Genomic DNA, 21049 nt, shown 5'->3' on the forward strand with positions numbered 1-21049 from the left:
AGTGATAAACGGGAGGCATTAAACTACACCTATTTACACCTAGGATTCTGTATATATATATTAACATACCTTCCCTGCTCGATAGCGGGGCCTCGCACGTGACAATCGACTTTCCAGTATTGAGCCATGCCCCCAAAAGTCGATGGTAATTGCGCGCAGCCTTCCAAACCAAACCAAACCAATCCAACCCAGCCCAACCCAAACCTCAACTCCCCCCGTTCTCTACGAACCTCCCTCTTTCTCCCTACCTTCTCTCCTGTTTGGATCTGCATACATTTATTCCATACTAAATCTAAGTCCAGCTCTGACTGTGTGCTGCATGGAAAATCGCGATCGCGTCTGCCCGCCCACGACTTAGGACCTGGAGCTTCGAACTAGTCGTAATACTACAATCCTGCACCACAACCACATTACCTCCCGTCGAATGAAGACAATCCCGTGAAGGCCTGCGCCAGTGCGAAGGCAAGTGGTCGTAGCTATGTCGAGCGTAGCCATGTCGAGCCAGAGCAACATCGACTTGATGGTGGAGCGCTTCAGCAAGCCAGAGACAGGTATGGTCCTCGGCCAAATTTTAGAGAACCTGTCGCTAAATGCTCCCTATATCAGATCTCAAGGCCAAAGTAGACGCCGCCATCCTGCTGCGCGACAGCCTCGAGCACTACGTTACCGGCCAAATCTACAAGACGTTCCTGGAGAAGCTCATCCCGATATTCATCACGATTCTCAAGAGCCCCCCGGTTTTCGTCAGCACATCTTTGGAGCAGGTAGGTGGTGGGAGTTCGGTGGATATAGCAGGGTACTGATTGTACACAGAAATTGAGACACTGCGTACTCGAAATCCTCCACCGGCTGCCCACGAACCCCCTCGATACCTTTGAACCATTCGCGGAGGAAGTAGTGGACTTATTAATGAACCTGGTCAGAATAGATAATGAGGAAAATGCTTCACTATGTGTCAAGACAATCATGGATATTATGCGGCATCAGACCAAAGTGCTGCAAGATAAGGTCCAGCCGTTCCTCACTCTCATCCAAGAGCTTTTCGACCAGATGGAAGCGGTGGTCAGAGATCAATTAGATAATCCTACACCCAATGTCCCATCTACGCCCGGCAGCTCACAGACTTTTCAAAACTCTCCCCGGCCAGGCTCACCAGTCGCTTCCGTGTCAGATCTGGGCGCAGACCCCCAGCAACAGACACGACCGTTGCTGAAGGGCATGCAGTCGTTTAAGGTGCTTGCGGAGTGCCCTATCATCGTTGTGTCCATATTTCAAGTCTACCGAGCTACTGTTGGGCCCAATGTCAAGCTCTTTGTGCCTCTGATCAAGAATGTGCTCGTCCTCCAGGCCAAGCCCCAGGAACAGGCCCATGCTGATGCCGCCGCAAAAGGCACCATATTCACAGGCGTCAGTCCCAATGTCCGGAATCGAGCTGCTTTTGGGGAGTTCATTACAGCTCAGGTCAAGACCATGAGCTTTTTGGCGTACCTGCTTCGGGCTTATTCTCAACAACTCACAGATTTCCTGCCGACTTTACCCAATATCATTGTTCGGCTGCTCAAGGACTGCCCGCGAGAGAAGTCTGGTGCGAGAAAGGAACTTTTGGTGGCGATCCGACACATTATCAACTTCAACTTCCGGAAGATATTCTTGACAAACATTGATGAACTTTTAGACGAGAAGACCTTGATAGGTGATGGCCTCACGGTCTATGAAACGATGCGGCCTCTTGCTTACAGCATGCTGGCTGATCTCATTCATCATGTCCGTGATGCTCTTGAACCGCAGCAAATCCGTAAGACGGTTGAGGTTTACACCAAGAATCTGCAGGACAGCTTTCCAGGTACCAGCTTCCAGACTATGAGCGCCAAGCTACTGCTCAACATGGCTGAATGCATTGCAAAGATGCCCAACAAGGCCGATGCTCGTCACTACCTGATCATGATCTTGAACGCCATTGGAGACAAGTTCGCGGCGATGAACCGGCAGTATCCCAATGCTGTGAAGCTGTCCAAATTGTACGCCCAGCAGTCCATTGATGCTTCACCAGACAACTATCTGGCGGACAAGGACCACCCCCCCGATTGGGACGAAATCGATATCTTCACAGCCATGCCTATCAAGACATCGAATCCGAGAGATCGTGGAGCCGACCCGGTGGCGGACAATAAGTTCTTGTTCAAGAACCTTATGAATGGCTTGAAGAATACATTTTATCAGTTGAAAGCCTGCAACGTTGGCACACCAATCGATTCGGCGAATGCACCAGCTCACTGGCAAGAGGTTTCGTATGGCTTCACCGCAGAGGAAGTTCAAGTAATCATCAAGCTCTTCCGAGAAGGTGCCTACGTCTTCCGGTACTATGAAATTGACAAACCAGCAACCGAGTCACAGTACACGTCTCCCGTCGAGTTCTTGGCCAACCACTACATGGTGTCAAGCAGCAAGGAGGAGAAGGACCTTTTGGAGACTTTCGCTACCGTATTCCATTGCATCGATCCTGCCACTTTCCATGAGGTGTTCCACGAAGAGATCCCCAAACTCTACGATATGATCTTCGAGCATACTGCGCTGCTCCACGTCCCGCAATTTTTCCTCGCAAGTGAAGCAACGTCTCCAAGCTTCGCCGGAATGCTTCTAAGATTCCTGATGGATAGAATTGATCAAGTCGGGACGGCTGATGTCAAGAAGTCCTCAATCCTTCTTCGACTGTTCAAGCTCGCGTTCATGGCGGTCACACTCTTTGCTAACCAGAATGAGCAGGTTCTTCTACCGCACGTTCTCGACATTGTCACAAAGTCTATCGAGCTTTCGACAACTGCTGAAGAGCCTATGAACTACTTTTTGCTACTCAGATCACTCTTCCGCAGCATTGGTGGTGGCAAGTTCGAGCATCTCTACAAGCAAATTCTTCCGCTGCTAGAGATGTTACTTGAAGTGTTGAATAATCTGCTTTTGGCAGCTCGAAAGCCAGCTGATCGTGACCTCTACGTCGAACTGTGCCTCACTGTTCCAGCACGATTGAGCAATTTGCTCCCTCATCTTAGCTACCTCATGCGACCTCTTGTCGTTGCACTGAGAGCAGGATCAGATCTTGTGGGTCAGGGCTTGCGGACACTGGAACTCTGTGTGGATAACCTCACGGCGGATTACCTGGACCCTATTATGGCACCTGTGATTGACGAATTAATGACAGCCTTGTTTGATCACCTACGACCCACCCCGTACAGCCATTTCCATTCCCACACCACAATGCGTATTCTTGGCAAGCTCGGAGGCCGTAACCGCAAGTTCATGACTGGAGCTCATGCGTTGACCTTCCAGCAGTATTCGGATGATCTGACCAGCTTTGATCTCAGGCTTTGGGGCTCGAAGAAGGAAAGAGCCTTTCCAGCCGAGATTGGAATCGACCTGGCCATCGGGAAACTCATGGAAGTAGTGAAAGGACCTGCTGCCAGCAAATCGGATGTCTACTACAAGCAGCAAGCGTTGCACTTAATCAAGACCCAGCTGAAGCTCCGTCTTGGCACCGATAACCTCCCCGACGACTTCGGACGACTTGTACGCCTACAAGCCCAGGACCTAGTAGCAATGAAATGCGAAGTAGACCTGTCCGCGCTGGAAAACTTTGACAAAGAGCGTTCGATCGTCAAAAAAGATGGCCAGGATGTGATGCTGAAGAAGCTCATCAAAGCCTCCATCTTTGCCGTATCGTTGCCCGAGTTTTCAGCCGAGGCTACCACTCTCTTGATGAATACTTGCAAGCATCTGGCTTTCCTAGATCTTGGTAGATCACTAGCAGAGATGCGACAAAAGATGCAATACTTCAATGTTGAACCTGGAAAAGGGCGTCTATATATCAATTCCCGTGTTCTTGGAGATGCTGTTGTTGAATGCTTATCTTCCGATGTCCCCGCTGTTCGAGACGCTGCCCAGCTTGCAGTACAAGAGGTCTATGACACCGCTGCTACCTTTTTCGGATCAGAGACCGAGGTTTGTCGACTGCAATTCTTCACACATTTGAGCAACCTCTCTTGCCACAACTGCTACGAAGAAGAGTGGTTCTCGAAAGCTGGAGGTAGTGCCGGTATCCACTTCCTCATCACCAAGGTTAAAATGGGTGATGCCTGGGTGCATGAACGACAAATTGAGTTCGTGAAGGCACTCATGTATGTTATCAAGGACATGCCGCCAGATCTTCCCGCGAAGACTAGACGAGGCGCCCAGGACACACTCGAAATTTTGCTCAAACGGATCTCCAAGAACGCTACCAAGGCAGACCTTCAAGCACCACCACCTGCTCAGAATGGCCAACAATCTCGCCCGACCAAGTTGTTCCAGCTCTGTGCGTTCCTCAATTTGGAATTGTGCCACATGAACCGTCACGTACGGGAGGCGACGAAGAAATCCTTGGAAATCATTTCGAAAGAGATTGGGGCTGAAATACACGAGCTGCTCGAGCCAAGCAAAGACCGGTGCATCCAACCTATCTATGCCAAACCCTTGCGTGCTTTGCCGTTCGGTGTCCAGATCGGCTTCATTGATGCCATTACCTACTACATGGGGTTGAAATCAGACTTCATTATCTTTGACGATCATCTGAATCGACTGCTTATGGAGTCTCTCGCCCTGGCTGATGCACCAGACGAGTCCTTGGCTGGCAAGCCTGCTGAGTATCGGACGCACGAGTCGATCGTCAATCTCCGCGTTGCCTGTATCAGGATGCTCACGACAGCAATGGGTTTCGAAGATTTCCAAAAAGGTCCAACGAACCCCACCCGGACCAAAATTGTGTCTGTATTTTTCAAATGTTTGTACTCGGACTCCAAGCAAACTATCGAAGCTGCGAATGTTGCATTAAAACAGGTTCTTGTCCAGACCTCAAAGCTCCCCAAAGAACTGTTGCAAAATGGATTACGCCCTGTGCTTGCGAATCTTCAAGACCCGCGGCGATTGAGCACTCACGGTCTCGATGGTCTTGCCAGACTCTTGCAACTTTTGACCACTTATTTCAAGGTCGAGATCGGATCCAGATTGCTCGACCATACCAAGGTCTTGGCGGAACCGAACATCCTCCAGCGCATCTCTTTCTCGCTGATCGAACAAAATGAGCAAATGAAGATTATCGCCGCTGTCTTCAACATCTTCCATCTGCTACCACCTGCTGCAGAACACTTCAAGGAACGCTTAATCGAGACGGTCCTGGATCTCGAGGGAAAGCTCCGCCGGACACGATACAGCCCCTTCCGAGCGCCTCTATACAAGTACCTAAATCGCTACCCGAAAGATATTTGGTTGATGCTCCTAGGTAAGATCGAGGATCAGAAGTATGGTCGATTCTTGGCCCAGGTTCTTGAGCACCCCGATAGCGGACCTCTTCGAGAAGTTGTTGTCAACGATGTGGAATCTCTGATCAAGAACTGTGGGGACATGGGGTCCGAAAATAATGATAATCGTTATGCCGCCATCATCAACGCCATCAACATCATGCATTCCACCTGCCATTTTGAGAATGAGAAAACCAGGGAATGGATGAATAAAAAAGAACACATGGCTTGGTTCAAGATAGTTGGCCAGAAATTGGAACAGCACTTGCGCACGAACACTCTCCCGCAAAACCTTCGTCTTGCAGCTGAGCAGGCTGGGGAGCAACTGATGGTCATTTTCACTAAGTTCCTTCAATGTCACCCTAACGACGTCGACGAACTGTTCAAGCTGGTTGACTTGATTACTGCCGATAAGTTGAAGCTCAGCCAGACTCTTATGAAGCATATCTACGATCGAATCATCAGCTCGGAGAACACAGACTACTGCAAGGTGGTGGCCATGCGCTCTCTCGAAGTATATGCTGGTAAGGCTGCATCGCAGAAGACGAAGACATTCCTGTTACACAACTTGGTCAACCCCATCATTGCGATGGACGTGATGCGGACGGCCAAGCACTCTACTTCATCCAGAGGGGCTCATCGCTTGATGGACAAAGCACTCATTGAGTCAATCCACACCAAGGTCTGGAAGGTCGGCTTTGGCGATACCAATGACGATTTGATACAGCCAGGCATCGACCATACTCGTTTGGAAGTTTTGCAATTGACAGCCATGCTCGTCAAATACCATCACGCCATTCTCCAAGATGCCAGAAAAGATATCATCAAGTTCGGCTGGACCTATATCCGCTTAGAGGATGTGATCAACAAACATGCTGCTTACGTGGTAATTGGCTACTTCATTGCCCACTACGAGACTCCAGCCAAGATAGTCCAGCAAGTGTACTTCTCGCTCTTGAAGACCAATCAGAATGAGGGCCGCACTCTGGTAACTCAGGCTTTAGAGCTGATAGCCCCAGTCCTGCCAAAGCGCTGTAGCGCTGCTCCGGGGGATCGCAACCCCGTCTGGGCAATGGCTCCTCGGCGTATCTTGGCAGAGGAGAGTCAGAACGTATCCCAGATGACCAGCATCTTTAATTTCCTAGTCAAGCATGCAGATCTCTTCTACGAGTCCAGAGACAAATTTGTCAATCTCATCGTCAGCTCCCTTCGCAAGATCTCACCACCCTCAAATCCGTCCAACGAGAGTAAGAAGCTGGTTCTCAATCTGATGACCCTCATATGGCAATGGGAGCAGAAGCGCGTTGAAAATAAGAATGCATCACCTGTGCGTGCATTATCGGAATCGCCAAACACCCTCAAGCGCAAGCTAGAGTCTCTCAACGACACTTCGATGTCGTCGCCTTCGCCTTCCAAACCAGGCTCATCTTCTGGAGCCGACAGACTCGAGTATAAGATCCCCCTTGTCATGCAGCAGAAGATGATCAAGTACCTCGTCGAATTTACTGCATCACTTAGCGAACGCTTCCCACTCCCTTCTGAAAAACCCCGAGACTCGAGCGCCTTGCAGGCTCCCATGCAGTCAGCGCCGCCGGTGGAAATGTGCAAAAAGGCTATTTCTCTCCTCCATGGTCTTCTCCAACCGCAGTACTGGGGTGAATCACTAGTCGACCTGTTTCCCAATGTGACGGAAACAGTGTTGTCGAGTGAGAGAACCACTGCGGCTCTTGCCAGTGAGCTCTCAAACGATGACAAGACGGATGAGAAGTTCATTACGAACATGATCAATACCCTCCAGATCGTGCGAATCATCGTCAACATCAAATCAAACGCATGGATCTTGCAGAACATGACAAACCTTCAACGCATACTGGAGAAGTCCTTAAAATGCGAAAATCCAGAAATCCAGGACTGTTTGCACGCTGCAGATGAGAAAATGGACGATGGACGGATCTTGGAACCACTTCTGAAGCGTATTCTTGACGCCATACCTGAGGATGTGCCCATGGAAGATGCCGATGCTGAGGGAGAAGCTGAAGCATCCACTTCTGAACTCGTCACCTTTCTCTCTGGTATCGCCACTGAAATGCTCTCGAACAACAACTATATCTCGGGCATAAATATACTATGGACACTAGCCCAGAGAAAGCCCTCTGAGATGGATCAGCACGTGCCCCAAATCATGAAGGCATTGCAGTCCAAGCTAGCCCGAGAACATGTGGCTCACTACAATGCCATTTCGGCCCAGCCTGGTCTTATCACTCCAATGCGCCCAGGCGAGCCCGAAATGCCAGGCAGGATGCAGCCATATGATCTGGAAATCCAGACGGGACTTATGCTGAAGGCAATTGATGTCATTTCGATGAGAATGGATGTTCTTGGCGACAATCGACGGCCTTTCTTGAGCGTTCTTGCTACATTGGTTGAGAAGTCACTAAGCAATACCCTGTGTCTCAAAATTCTGGATATGGTTGAGACCTGGGTCTTCAAATCCGAGGGCTCGTGGCCAACACTGAAGGAGAAGACTGCGGTTCTCCACAAGATGCTGAATTTTGAGAATCGTCCCGATCAGACGCTGCTGATGAAGTTCTTGGAGCTTGTTATCCGTATTTACGAAGATCCCAAGATCACACGGACCGAAATTACTGTTCGCCTGGAGCATGCATTCCTGATTGGCACACGAGCCCAGGATGTGGATATGCGGAACCGGTTCATGACGATCTTCAACCGCAGTCAATCGAAGGAAGCCAGCGCTCGTCTTACATATGTCATCAATTCACAGAATTGGGACACTCTTGCTGACTCCTACTGGCTTGCCCAGGCATCTCAGCTGCTCCTTGGTGCTGTCGACATGAACTACCCACTCCACCTCCATCACGAGGACTTCAGAACCATTCCAGCTTCAAACCTCTTTCAGACGTACTCGTATGACAGCAGATCTCCGGCCTTGCCGACGGATGCAAAGTACGACTCTTTGCTACACTCTCACCGAAAATTCCTTGCCGAGGTTGGAGATGTGAGAGTGCGCGACGTGATTGAGCCCCTTTCTCAGCTTCAACATTTGGATCCCAATGTAGCACATGAAATTTGGGTTGCACTCTTCCCAATGTACTGGGCTGCTCTACCCAAGGATGAGCGAAGCGAAGTCGAGAGAGGAATGGTTGCTCTGCTTACCAAGGAATTTCATTCCCGACAACTCGACAAGAGACCCAATGTTGTTCAGTCCCTTCTGGAAGGCGCTGCGAAATCTTGGCCAGACTGCAAGATCCCCCCTCACGTTTTGAAGTTTGAGGCACGCACGTACAATGCTTGGTACACAGCCCTTTGCCAGCTTGAAAAGGCAGCTATCAAGCCAGAGCTCGACAGTGCACTTGTTCGTGAAAGCAATCTCGATGCACTCGTCGAGCTATACTCAGGCCTGAATGAGGACGATCTCTTCTACGGAACATGGCGACGACGATGTTCCTACGTGGAGACAAATGCTGCACTGTCGTATGAGCAGAACGGAATGTGGATCAAGGCCCAGGCTGGTTATGAAACTGCACAAATCAAAGCTCGAACGGGTGCTCTGCCATTTTCTCAAGGAGAGTACATGTTGTGGGAAGATCATTGGGTTCTCTGTGCCACCAAGCTCCAGCAGTGGGAGATTCTGTCCGAATTTGCCAAGCACGAAAACTTCCAGGACCTGCTGCTTGAGTGCGCTTGGAAGCAGATTGACATGTGGAGCGCCGCCGAGAATCGCGACACCCTGGACAATCTCATCAGAGGGGTCATGGATGCCCCAACACCCCGGAGAACATTCTTCCAGGCTTTCATGTCCCTGCTCAAGCTTCACAATAAGACCGAGTCGCCCGCCGAGTTCAGCAAGGTCTGTGACGAGGCAATCCAGTTGTCAATCCGCAAATGGCATCAACTTCCGAAGCGCCTCACCAACGCACACATCCCATTGCTGCAAAACTTTCAACAGCTGGTGGAACTGCATGATGCGAGTATCATCTGCCAGAGTCTTGCCCAGACCAATGTCCAGAATCTTGATGTCAAGTCGGGCGAGCTCAAACTACTCCTGGGTACATGGCGCGACCGTCTGCCAAACGTGTGGGATGATATCACCGCTTGGCAAGACCTGGTGACATGGAGACAGCACATCTTCGGTCTCATCAACACAACATACCTCAGTTTGATTCCAGCGCAGGGCCAGAATGCAAACGGAACATCGTACGCTTACCGAGGGTTTCACGAGACGGCTTGGATCATCAACCGGTTCGCCCACGTTGCACGCAAGCATCAGCTACGTGATGTCTGCATCAGTCAGTTGAGCAGAATCTACTTGCTGCCAAATATTGAGATTCAAGAGGCTTTCCTGAAGTTGCGAGAGCAGGCAAAGTGTCACTACCAGAACTCCAGCGAGCTCACCAATGGATTGGACGTCATCAACAACACCAATCTCAACTACTTTGGCGCGGGTCAGAAGGCTGAGTTTTACACTCTCAAGGGTATGTTTCTGGAGAAACTGCAGCAGAAGGACGAAGCCCACGAAGCATATGGCATGGCACTCTTCTTTGACATCAAATTACCAAAGGCTTGGGCAGAGTGGGGAAACTACAATGATCGGCTCTTCAAGGAGAATCCTGGAGACTACACTAGCGCCAAGAATGCCCTCAGCTGTTACTTGGAGGCGGCAGGCCTGTTTAAGAACGCCAAATCTCGAAAGCTCCTTACACGAATTCTTTGGCTTCTTAGTCTCGACGATGCTGAAGGGACACTTTCGGCGCAGTTTGATGACTTCAAGGGAGAAACACCCGTCTGGTACTGGATCACCTTTATACCCCAACTACTGACTGGACTTGGACACAAAGAGGCACCGAAGGCACATATTATCCTTGCCAAGATCGCCAAAGCTTACCCGCAGTCACTCTATTTCCAGCTGCGAACCAACCGGGAAGACATGCTTGCTATCAAGAAGCAACAAGACGCCAAGTTATCGGAGAAGGAGCGTCGCATGAAGGCCAGAGCACAGGCCCAAGGTGGCGCGAACGGCGCGACTTCAAATCCCACTGGATCGCCCGTGGTGCAACGCCAAGATATCCCCAGTGATGCTCTCCCAGACTCTGCTACTGGTTCTCGCTCTGCCACCACCAACTCCGAGGGTAATGCCGCCGTCAAGAAGGAGCCTTCCGATGGAAACGGAGAACCTGCACCTCCACCTCAAGCCGCAAAGAAATTTCCGTGGGAGCATACCGAGGAGATCATGGCGGTACTCAAGACCGCATTCCCGCTTTTGGCGCTCTCTATGGAAAACATGGTCGACCAAATCCAGAAGAACTTCAAGTGCTCTCCGGATGAAGATGCCTACCGTCTGATTTCGGCTCTTCTCAATGACGCTTTCAGTCACGTCGGCCGTGGACCCACCTCATATGCGCAAGATGTCAAGCTTCCACCGTCTACGGACGCAAACATTACTCGGTTCGCAGATACCGTACTCCCGGCTCATATACGCACTTCCTTCGAAGCCGACTTTATTCGATGCAAGCCAACCATGCACGAATATATCCAAAAGTTGAGAAAGTGGCGCGACAAGTTTGAGGCGAAGCTCGACCGAAGAAAGACACATGCTTACCTCGAGAGTTATAGCCCCCACCTCAGCGAATTCCGATTCCTGAAGTATGACGAGGTCGAAGTGCCTGGCCAATACCTGCAGCACAAGGACAAGAACCAAGACTTTATCCGGATTGAGCGTTTCTTGCCGACGGTAGATCTTGTCCGTTCTGTCGGTGTTTGTCATCGTCGCATCAGGATTCGGGGCCACGATGGTAGTATACATCCATTCGCCATCCAACACCCCGCTGCACGCCTGTGCAGACGTGAGGAGAGAATCCTACAGCTCTTTAGACACTTCAATGGAATTCTGAGCAAGCGCAAGGAGAGTCGTCGTCGTAACCTCAACTTCCATCTGCCACTCATGGTTCCACTTGCACCTCACATCCGAATGGTGCAGGACGACCCGACTTATATCTCTTTGCAAGCTTTGTTTGACGACCATTGCAGGAAGAGTGGTATGTCAAAGGATGAGCCGATAGTGTTCACCATGGAGCAGATGAGGACGCTTGTCGAGTCGAAGGTAAGAGAGTCTGCAGCAACTGATATGACAAGTGCTAAATATCTACAGAAATCTCATGACGAGATTCTGCCTTCTAAGCTGGAGATATTTAGTGCCATAACTCATAAATTGGTACCCAACGACATTGCCCGAGACTACTTCCAGGCCGTGTACCCCGCGTACTCGGAATATTGGCTATTTAGACGGCAATTCTCGTACCAATTCGCTGCACTCACATTCATGACATACATCCTCCACATGCACCAGCGCAACCCGAACAAGCTCAATATCGCCCGTGGCACCGGAAACATCTGGGGCTCGGAGCTGATGTGCTGCATGGCAGCTACAAAACCCATCTTCCATAACCCCGAGACCATACCCTTCCGCCTCACGCCAAACCTACAAACGCTCATGGGTCCCCTCGCGACAGAAGGCATCTTCAGCTGTGCCATCATGGCCATCGCGCGCTGCCTGACGGAGCCGGAGTACGAGCTCGAGCAACAGCTCAGCCTGTTTGTGCGCGACGAGATGATCCACTGGTTCACGAGCCAGTACCGGTCGGTGCCGATGGTGGATAGACAGTTAAGGGAAACGGTGCAGGCGAACAGCGAGGTCGTTGTCAAGAGGACCTTGAGTCTGGCGTCGACTCCGGTTGGGTCGTCGCTGCCTGCAAACCAGACGGTGATCGATTTGATAGCCAAGGCAGTCAACCCGGTGAATCTGGTGCAGACAGAAATACTCTTCATGCCATATCTATGAGGGATAATTGCGGAGGAGAGAGAGATTTTGATGGGGACTCGGCGCAGACAGACCAGGGCGGTGGGGGGAGGGTTTGTTTTCGGTTCAGGTGGGGGCTAGATGGTGACAATATGATGTTGGAGTCGGGACTCGGGAGGGGAAGAGGGATATGCGCTCTTATTTCTTCTAGGTTTAGCATGGCGTTCGGATAAGGGAAGAGACAGGCCTTGGGCGAGCGAAAAGTATGCACGTATATGTGAGTGGTATAGCTTTTATAGACTCTAATGAGTTATCGATATGCTGTTTCTTGCTTGAGCAATGCGTTGGTAAGAAAAGTATGGAACAAGAGAAAAAAAAGTGATCACATCAAGGGAGCCTCAGCCAATTCCGCAAAGGGGTGAGTGAATACATCGAGCGCGGCAAGACGATATACGAATGCAGCCGAGCAGGTCATGAGTCTCTCAGGGTCGATCGATTATGGGCGCGATGCCGCTGACGGCCGAAAAAAACATGTAGGTACCTCGTTTCGATCAGCCAGTCAGTCAGTCAGTCATTCACCTGACGCTCAATCGTTTTCTTCGCCTTCCCTTCCCTTCCCTTCCTTCCTTACTCGTTCTCTTTCCCTTCCTTAGAAAGAAAGAAAGAAAGGAACCGGCTTGGGATGGACGAAAGCTATCTATACTCGTGATGTGATGGAATGGGTATGTGATGTGGGTGGGTGGGTACCGTAGTAATTCAAGAGAGAGATGGAACGCTAGCCGTTTAGCGTACTTGGCAAACAAAGGGGATCAATAGTTACGCCGCTCCGAGACGCGGCCGCATATCAAAATCCTAAGTGTCCTTTAGCGTAATATTTGCTTTGAATATTCTGAACTTGCTATTTGCATCTTTTAACGTCAATATAAGTCTTTAAAATTATAGTCGGTAAACGAAAATTCGGCCCTGAACTACCTCCTCAAGAATCTCATTTACTCAATACTTTAAATGCTTCTTTTTATAAGGAGCGCGCTCTTCGACCACGGCTTAGGAAAAAGCCTAAAACACTAGCTCATTATCAAGCTAGAAAAAACGCTTATAATAATCTTATTATAGCTTATACACCTCGTCCTCCTATTATATGCTCGAAAGTATTTAGACTTAAAGAGCGTAAGGTCGACGTAATTGTCGGTATCTCTATATCGACCTTAGCTAGCTAGTAGTAGTAGTAGTAGTAGTTGGGGAAGCTCACCCGTGAACCATGGTTCACGGGCCACTTGGCATGCCTCGCTTAGCATGTCCGCAGTCAAGGGACCCCCAACTTGACAAGTAGACCTATTAGTTAGCTAGTGCACGTGATTCCTTCTAGTCCTATAAAAGGAATCAGCTCCCCTGAATCTTAAGGAGCAGACAGAATTCAGATACCTTATCAACCGAGTGTTTTGCAATTGCAAGTACTTTGACGACCGTTACGACCTTACGAATATATATTCCCAATCGCTTGAAAGCAATCCAACACTGATCAGTGATTGAATTACTACTAAGTGATCAATCACAAAGAAGCTAAGACTCTATAGCGAAGATACCTTTTACTACGATACCTCCCTCCTTTTACAACGGAAGAGCGATTCCGTACCAAGTCGCTTTCTTACACCCCGATACCTTTACCTTACAACGAAAGAGCGATTCCGTACCAAGTCGCTTCCTATACTACCGATTTTCCCCCATTCCTACGGAAGAGTGATTCCGAACCAAGTCACTTTTATACAACCTTCAAAGCTATAAAGCCGCGCCTGCTATACACAGCAAACCCAACCAACACGATCGATCTACGTACGAGCAGACAACAACTATGGCCGATCGAGCAACTAAACCTCCAAGTGAGGAGTCCAGCCGACAAAGAGCAGTAAGGTATTATACCCTTCGAGTCTCATCACCACCCACGGAACCCCCAGCTATTCAGCCAAAAGGACCACTATACCCAGGACTCCTAAGCCTCTCGGAAGGACCAGACGACGAGATGTCGGGCATCTCATTTAACTTAAACGAGCTACTATACGCAAAGCCAGACAGTAAGATCACGGCCCGAGCGATAGTGAACGACTTCCTAAATGCGAAGTGTAAAGGGCTAAAAGATTACGACCTATAGAGCCTATTCCGGCACGCTTTCTCACGCTAAGATTAAACCAGTTTTACAATGACGGGAGACAATACGGGACAAGGCCTTAAGTTTGCTACCCTTATTAGCTTCAAGGAACACTTGCTGTCCAAAGGCGTATAGTGCCCCCTAAAGCAAAAGGGCTACGCCAATAGGATGGTCAAGCTCTTGAACGACGAATAGCAACACCAATAGACCTTCCAAGAAATAAAAGAACAACAAGCAACACCCTTAAGCCTCGATTCAAAATGGACCGAAAACCTCACGGACGACGAAGATAATACGCCTCAACCACCTCCACCACCCCTACGAAGTCTAAAAAGAAAAGAGAAGAAAGAAGGGGAAGAGATTCGAAGGTTACGCGAAGAGTTTGCGAAAAAGAAAAAGAATATAAAGCAAAATATAAAAGTGATAGCAAGGCAAATAGCGGAATTACGGACCTACGCTATACAATCTAATAAAGAGCTACGACGAAGCACTTCAACGTACTCGACGCCCTCAATTCATCAATCGCTACGCAATACGCCAATCATACAAGAGCCAAAATCACCTTAGCGGCCTTCAAACCCTTTTCTTAAAGGCTACACCCAGTTTTCTGAAAAGCCTAAACCGAGTAGCAACAAAAATAGTCTTAAGATCATCATCGGACCAGACAACACTCGAGGCCACGGGAGCTACACGCCAAAAAAGGACCCGCTAAAACCTAAGAGCATTCCGGACAAAATCAACTCTCGCCAAAGACAGCGTGCAGATTTCCGTGCCCAACCTAAGCAACCCGAGAAGGGAATTCAGCAACCCGAAGAGGGGATCCAGCACCTTCGGACGTACCGACAAGCTCCCTAGATCCCTCAACAAGCTACGTATCGACAAAAAGGATACTAAAGGTATGAGAATCGCTAAGAACGCGCCCAAGAGTACGGATATCACTAAGCTAGAGCCCCGGCTAATGACCCAAATAGCCTTAGCGATCCTAACGATAACCGACGAAAAGGAAACGAAAGAGATTAGCAAAGAGATCGAAGCTACGGATACGGAAGGGGTAAGAACGAGCCCCTTGGACTACCAAAAGGATTCGGAAACGGACCCTCAAAAGACCCCGGATTCGGAAATGAGCCTCTTAAGGACCTTAAAAGAGGACGGACCACCGGCAACTATATCGGTAACCCTTTACCGATCAGACCATTAGCCAAGCACAACACGCCTGCGTACGGCACTCCAAGCGCCCTTGACGATAATAATAACGATTTCCTTAAGCTAAAAGCAACTGACCTTTACCCAAGAGCAAAAGAGTTGGCCTTGTTTGCAAGAAGCTTTCCCAAAGAACTAAAGTATTCGAGACCCGACGATGACTTCAAGACCCAATTAAGTATTTTCGCTAACCAAGCAAGTCGGTACGGCTTGACATCCGACGACTATTTAGCAGCGTTCTTAATTATGCTTACGAGAAAGGCTATAACCTTCTATTACAATCATGTGATAAAAGCCAGGCTTTCGACGTTTAAAGCAAACGCTATTGCTGTGAAAGACCACTTCGAGACTGACCACCGGCGGCAAGCAAAATACGACCGCTAAAAAGAAATTTCGCTAGATTTGGTCAAGAAAGAGAATCCAAAGACCTCGCTTAGCGAGTGCTTTAAGAAGCTCGCTAAAAAGCTCAAAAGCATTCAAGGCTCTTTACGACCAAGTTTAAGAGACGATCGAAGTCTTGCTGACAAGCTGTATTCAGCTTGTAAAAACGTGCCAAAGACTACGATTGCACGAATGAACCTTGCGTTTACCTCCACCGCCGCAATTGCCGACATCCGCCGAGCAATTGCATTTGCAACTAAGTTCTCTCGACCCGCCAAAGCTAGAGCTTACGCGAGCTCTAGCGAGCCACACGACCACACTTGCTCTTAACACAACACCTCAGAGGCTGACTCCGATTTGGACGAAGAATACGAATGCTTTATTCAAGACCGCCAATACTTCGGAAGTAAAAAAGCTGCTAAGGCTACTAAAGGTAAGAAAAGGTGTTTTATTTGCAAAAAGCCAAGTTGCTAGAGCACCAACCACACCCTCGACGAGAGAAAAGCATCTATTGCCAAGTTCCAAGCCTCCAAAGACGCAAAAAAAGTGACGAGAAGCAAATTCTCTTAATACGTAGCATCGATTGAAAGCTTGCCACTTATATCTACGAAAGAATTCGATCAGTTTATCGCAGGCCTACTAGACGAGCCGCTCGAATCGGGCAGCTACGCCAACATATCAAAAGGTTTTGTGACTACCTACGGCACCTTTAACGCTAACGAAGTATACAAGCAACTGGAGATTCAAACGGCATTCCACGCCCTTACCAGCCAAATCGAGACTTAAAACGTGCCTACGGGCAAAGCAAAGACCTATATAGCCTCCAAGTACTTTAAAAACGTGTTCATAAGCTTCATGATTAACAGCGGAGCAGCCAATTTCTCTACCGCTGGCTTGCCCCAGCTACGAGCACTCTAAAAAAGGTACCTCGAGGTCCAATTGAATATATCCCGGGCAAAGGAAAAGTCCGTCAAATACGAAATTGGCTCTGCCACCTTTATTAAAGCAGTTACCCTGGAAACGCCCTTAAGTCAAGTGGAGTTCCACGTTATAAAGAGCGACGTACCCTTCTTATTCTCGTTAGCTGACATAAACAAGCACAAAGTGATCTTAGATAACCTGCGGAACGTGCTAGTCCAAGAGAAGAAAGAGATACCAGTAATAAAGATGTTTAAGCACGTGTGAATGCTACTAAGTAAAGAGCACGCTGCTACTTACTATAGCACCGAAAGCGAGACCGTCTATTATTACTTTACGGAAGAACAATTAAGGACCATCCACAAGCGTTTTAGCCACCCTTTAGCAAGTCGATTTGCTGCTGTTCTCAAAAGGGCCGAGCACGAATTCAGACGAGATTTGCTTTACAACATCTAAAAGTTTTGCTACCATTGCTAAGTATTCGAACGCTCTCCGAAAAGGTTTAGTATCAAACTCAAGGATAATACTGACTTCAATAACACGGTATACGTCGATATGATGCACCTTGACGGCAAGAACGTATTGCACGTCGTCTGCGACTCTACTAATTTTCAAGCCGCCACCTTCCTTAAAAGTATGTCCGTACAGCACTTACTTAAAAGATTCAATCGATGTTAAGTCAATACTTACGTCGGACCCCCTACAAACGTAGTGCACGATCCCGGAACTAACTTCAATTTAGCAACGTTCCGAAGCTACCTCAAAGGTATTAGCAGCACTTTAAAGCAAATGCTTATAGAAGCCTATCATAGCGTCGGGCTAATAGAACGCTACCACGTCCTTGTGCGACGCGCCTTTAAGATCGTCATAAAAGAGCTTCTAAAGGCCCCAAGAGAAGACCGGCTTCAAATAGCTATCAAAGCCATCAACGATACAGCTAGACCTAATAGCCTAGTTCTTACACTCCTCGTTTTTAAGACCTTACTAAAGCTAACGAAACAAGATCGACTTGCCGCGTCTACCCAAAAGCGTGCTGCTGCTATTAACAAGGCTATAAAGGAAGTACGAAAATGCTACGCTGCAAAGCAAGTTAAGGACGCGCTTAAGAAAAGGAATAGGCCAATTACGGAGCATACCTTAGACCTCCTTATTGGTTCACGGGTACTCGTATAGCGAGAAAACCAAGGGTAAAAGGGCCCCTTTCAGCTGCTTAGCAGGCAAGGGCACACGTGCACAATGGCATGTCCGAGGCCTACGGAATTCAAGTCAACCTTAATAAAACCTTACTACTTTGAAGTTGAAAAGCTGCTAAAGGAGTTGCAAGTACTTAAGGTAAAGGTAAAAGAAGATCAAAGCGAAGGCGAAAAAGAGCTGGAAATACGAAATTCGCTTAAACCTCAACATTCGCTTAATCTACTGAGGTCGCTTAATCTAAGAAGCTCGCTTAAATCAGCAAACAGCCCCTTTAACCCTCAACTTGTCAATCCTCAGAAGTCAACAATACCAATGATCCAGATACCTTACCAGAAGTACGATCTTAGTATCCCGACCGTGCTCGACGAAGAGGAAGGCGATTCCTACGTTTTATTCACCAAAGACTCCGAGGTATTGATTACCGACAAGGAACGCCGAGACCATAAGCTCTCAGCTAAGCTACGAGCCGAAGGAATCATCAAGAGCCCCAAGGCACCATTTTAAGAGTTTAAAGCAAAAGAATTAGCTAGATTAATAGCTTAAAGCATCTTTTAAGTGATCCCGGGCACCGACCTACGCGCTAAAAGCGCCAGGATCTTCGGATCTAAGTTTGTTAATAAGATCAAAAGCAAAGGAACACTTACGCTATACGAGAAGTCTCGTATAGTAGTCTAAGCCTTTCAAGACAAAGGCAAAACGAAGGTACTCACCGAGTCACTTACGGTGCAGCGAGCGGGCCAAAGACTCTGTTATGCTCTAGCTCTCTTTTTGATAAAGGACTACGAGTGTCAAGTCTATAGCAAAGATATCACTCAAGCTTACACTTAATCAAGCACGAAGCTCATCTGAATAATCGTCGTGCGACTACTTAAAAAGATCACCTATCGATTCCCCCCCGGCACCTTGTTCCTTATAACTAGCCCTTTGTATAAGATCCCCGAAGCAAGAACGCATTAGTATAAGCGTTTTTCAAAGCATTTCACGGACAACCTCGAGATAAAGCAATCGAGCTTTGATTCTTGCTTCTTTATATCAACTAACAAAGATCAGCTAAGAATAGCTGCCTTATAGACGGATGATGTTCTTATAGTTATCAATCCAGCTATAAAGGCAAAGGAGGAAAAGGAGCTAGTCAAATCCAAGCTAAAGAGCAAAGAAATAAAGACCCTTATACACGCCGAGCTAATGATTTTCAATAGATGCAAGCTATCTTTGGATAAAAAAGGGTTCGGACTGTCAGTTAGGCAAAAGGGGCAAGGTGAGAAGCTTACAATGATCAAGCTCGATTCAGCCACACGAGCTAAAGAGTATTTAAAGCAACGTGCCCGAAGGGCGTATTTAGCTACTATTTGCTACCCAAAAGCATCTTGCGCTCTATCGATGGCCGCCTAGCACTAGGAACCGAAGGACGAAGACTACAAAGCCCTTAATAAGATGATCCAATAGCTGATCGATCACCCAACTCGAAAGATCCACTACGTGCCCTTGGACCTAAAGACTGCGAAGCTTTTTGTGTTCGTAGACGGAGCGTTTGCTAACAACGCTAACCTCAGCTCTTAAATCGGTTTCGTAACTATCTTTAGCAATAAGGCTCACGTAAGTGAGAACGAGTTCACTCTAACGGGTAACATCTTTCATTAAGTGTTACAAAAGTGCAAGAAGGTCACAAGGGCAATACTAGCCTTTGAGCTATACGCTATGTCCTTAAGTATCGATATAGCTATTGCTATGTCGACTACCTTTGCTCAAATCACAGCTCAGCTAAAGATCCCCAATTTCCTCGTAGTTGTGTGCACTGACTCTTACTCGCTCTACGAGTGTATAGTAAAGCTAAGGACTACTAAAAAGAAGCGCCTCATAATCGATATTATAGCTATTCGAGAGTCATACGAGAGGCGAGAGTTCTCTGAAGTACGCTAGATCGGAAGAAAATCCAACCCTGCTAACGCCATAACTAAAGTCGGGGCTAATACCTCTTTGCAAGAGCTAGTTTTGACCAATACTTTGAAGGTGCAAGTGGACGGGTAGGTGGAAAGGCCGTTATAAGAGAAGGAGGGATGAGATTGTTTTTTTCTCTTTTATTTAATTACCTTCCTTCTTTTTCGGTCGATATAATAGTTGGCAAGGCACTGCTTGCCAAAGAGAGAGTTGCCGGTGTCGGTATCTTTATATCGACCTTAGCTAGCTAGTAGTAGTAGTAGTAGTAGTTAGGGAAGCTCACCCGTGAACCATGGTTCACGGGCCACTTGGCATGCCTCGCTTAGCATGTCCGCAATCAAGGGACCCTCAACTTGACAAGTAGACCTATTAGTTAGCTAGTGCACGTGATTCCTTCTAGTCCTATAAAAGGAATCAGCTCCCCTGAATCTTAAGGAGCAGACAGAATTCAGATACCTTATCAACCGAGTGTTTTGCAATTGCAAGTACTTTGACGACCGTTACGACCTTACGAATATATATTCCCAATCGCTTGGAAGCAATCCAACAGTAATACTATTCTTGTATTTTCACAAAATCGCTCGAGTAATTCCATTACCCGCTTACTCGAAACGAGACCGCCTTGCTACTCGCAAACGATAGAATGACGCTATAAAAGCATATCCACAATACGAATACGTTTCTCTTATACAAAAACAAGCTGCTTTATATTAGAAGATCAGCGAAGCTACTATTCAAAAGTGGTGGAAAGAACGAGATAATATCTTCGCTTCGATAAGAGCATCTCGCTTAATACCGACTTCTTAATTATATGTTTGGCTAGAAATAGAAAAAGAGCTATTTGCGGATTTCAAAGCACGACGAAAAGGAGGTTATATTGTACGAAGGTGATGGTTTAGAAAGCATTTAAAAGAGTTGTTTATAAAGCATTATTGTTAGCAATTATTAATTAAAAATCAAGGACATGATGCTAAAGAGATAGAAGCGTTATTCGTATTCTCTAATAGATGGTTTGAAGGATTTTGTAAGAGAAACGGTATAACGATTCGCCGAGTTATTAAGATTGTAAGTCTTAGATTTAATTTTATATTAATATTGCTAATATATCGCAATCTCAAATGGTTCCGAAAGAGG

At 47.7% G+C, this 21049-nt stretch overlaps 1 protein-coding gene across 1 annotated transcript; it reads left to right on the forward strand.

The window, feature by feature from the left end:
* Positions 1-493: 493 nt before the first annotated feature.
* L3040_002873 (uncharacterized protein) lies at positions 494-12183 on the forward strand (the record flags this gene model as incomplete). The annotated part of the gene is made up of 4 exons (XM_007294737.2): positions 494-551; positions 607-764; positions 814-11445; positions 11494-12183. The coding sequence occupies 4 exons, from the start codon at positions 494-496 to the stop codon at positions 12181-12183; spliced, it is 11538 nt and encodes a 3845-aa protein (XP_007294799.2).
* Positions 12184-21049: the final 8866 nt, after the last annotated feature.

This window comes from Drepanopeziza brunnea, assembly GCF_022702325.1.
Source record: "Drepanopeziza brunnea f. sp. 'multigermtubi' strain 214-2 chromosome Unknown ctg3, whole genome shotgun sequence".
In the NCBI taxonomy this organism is placed as follows: Eukaryota; Fungi; Ascomycota; class Leotiomycetes; order Helotiales; family Drepanopezizaceae; genus Drepanopeziza; species Drepanopeziza brunnea.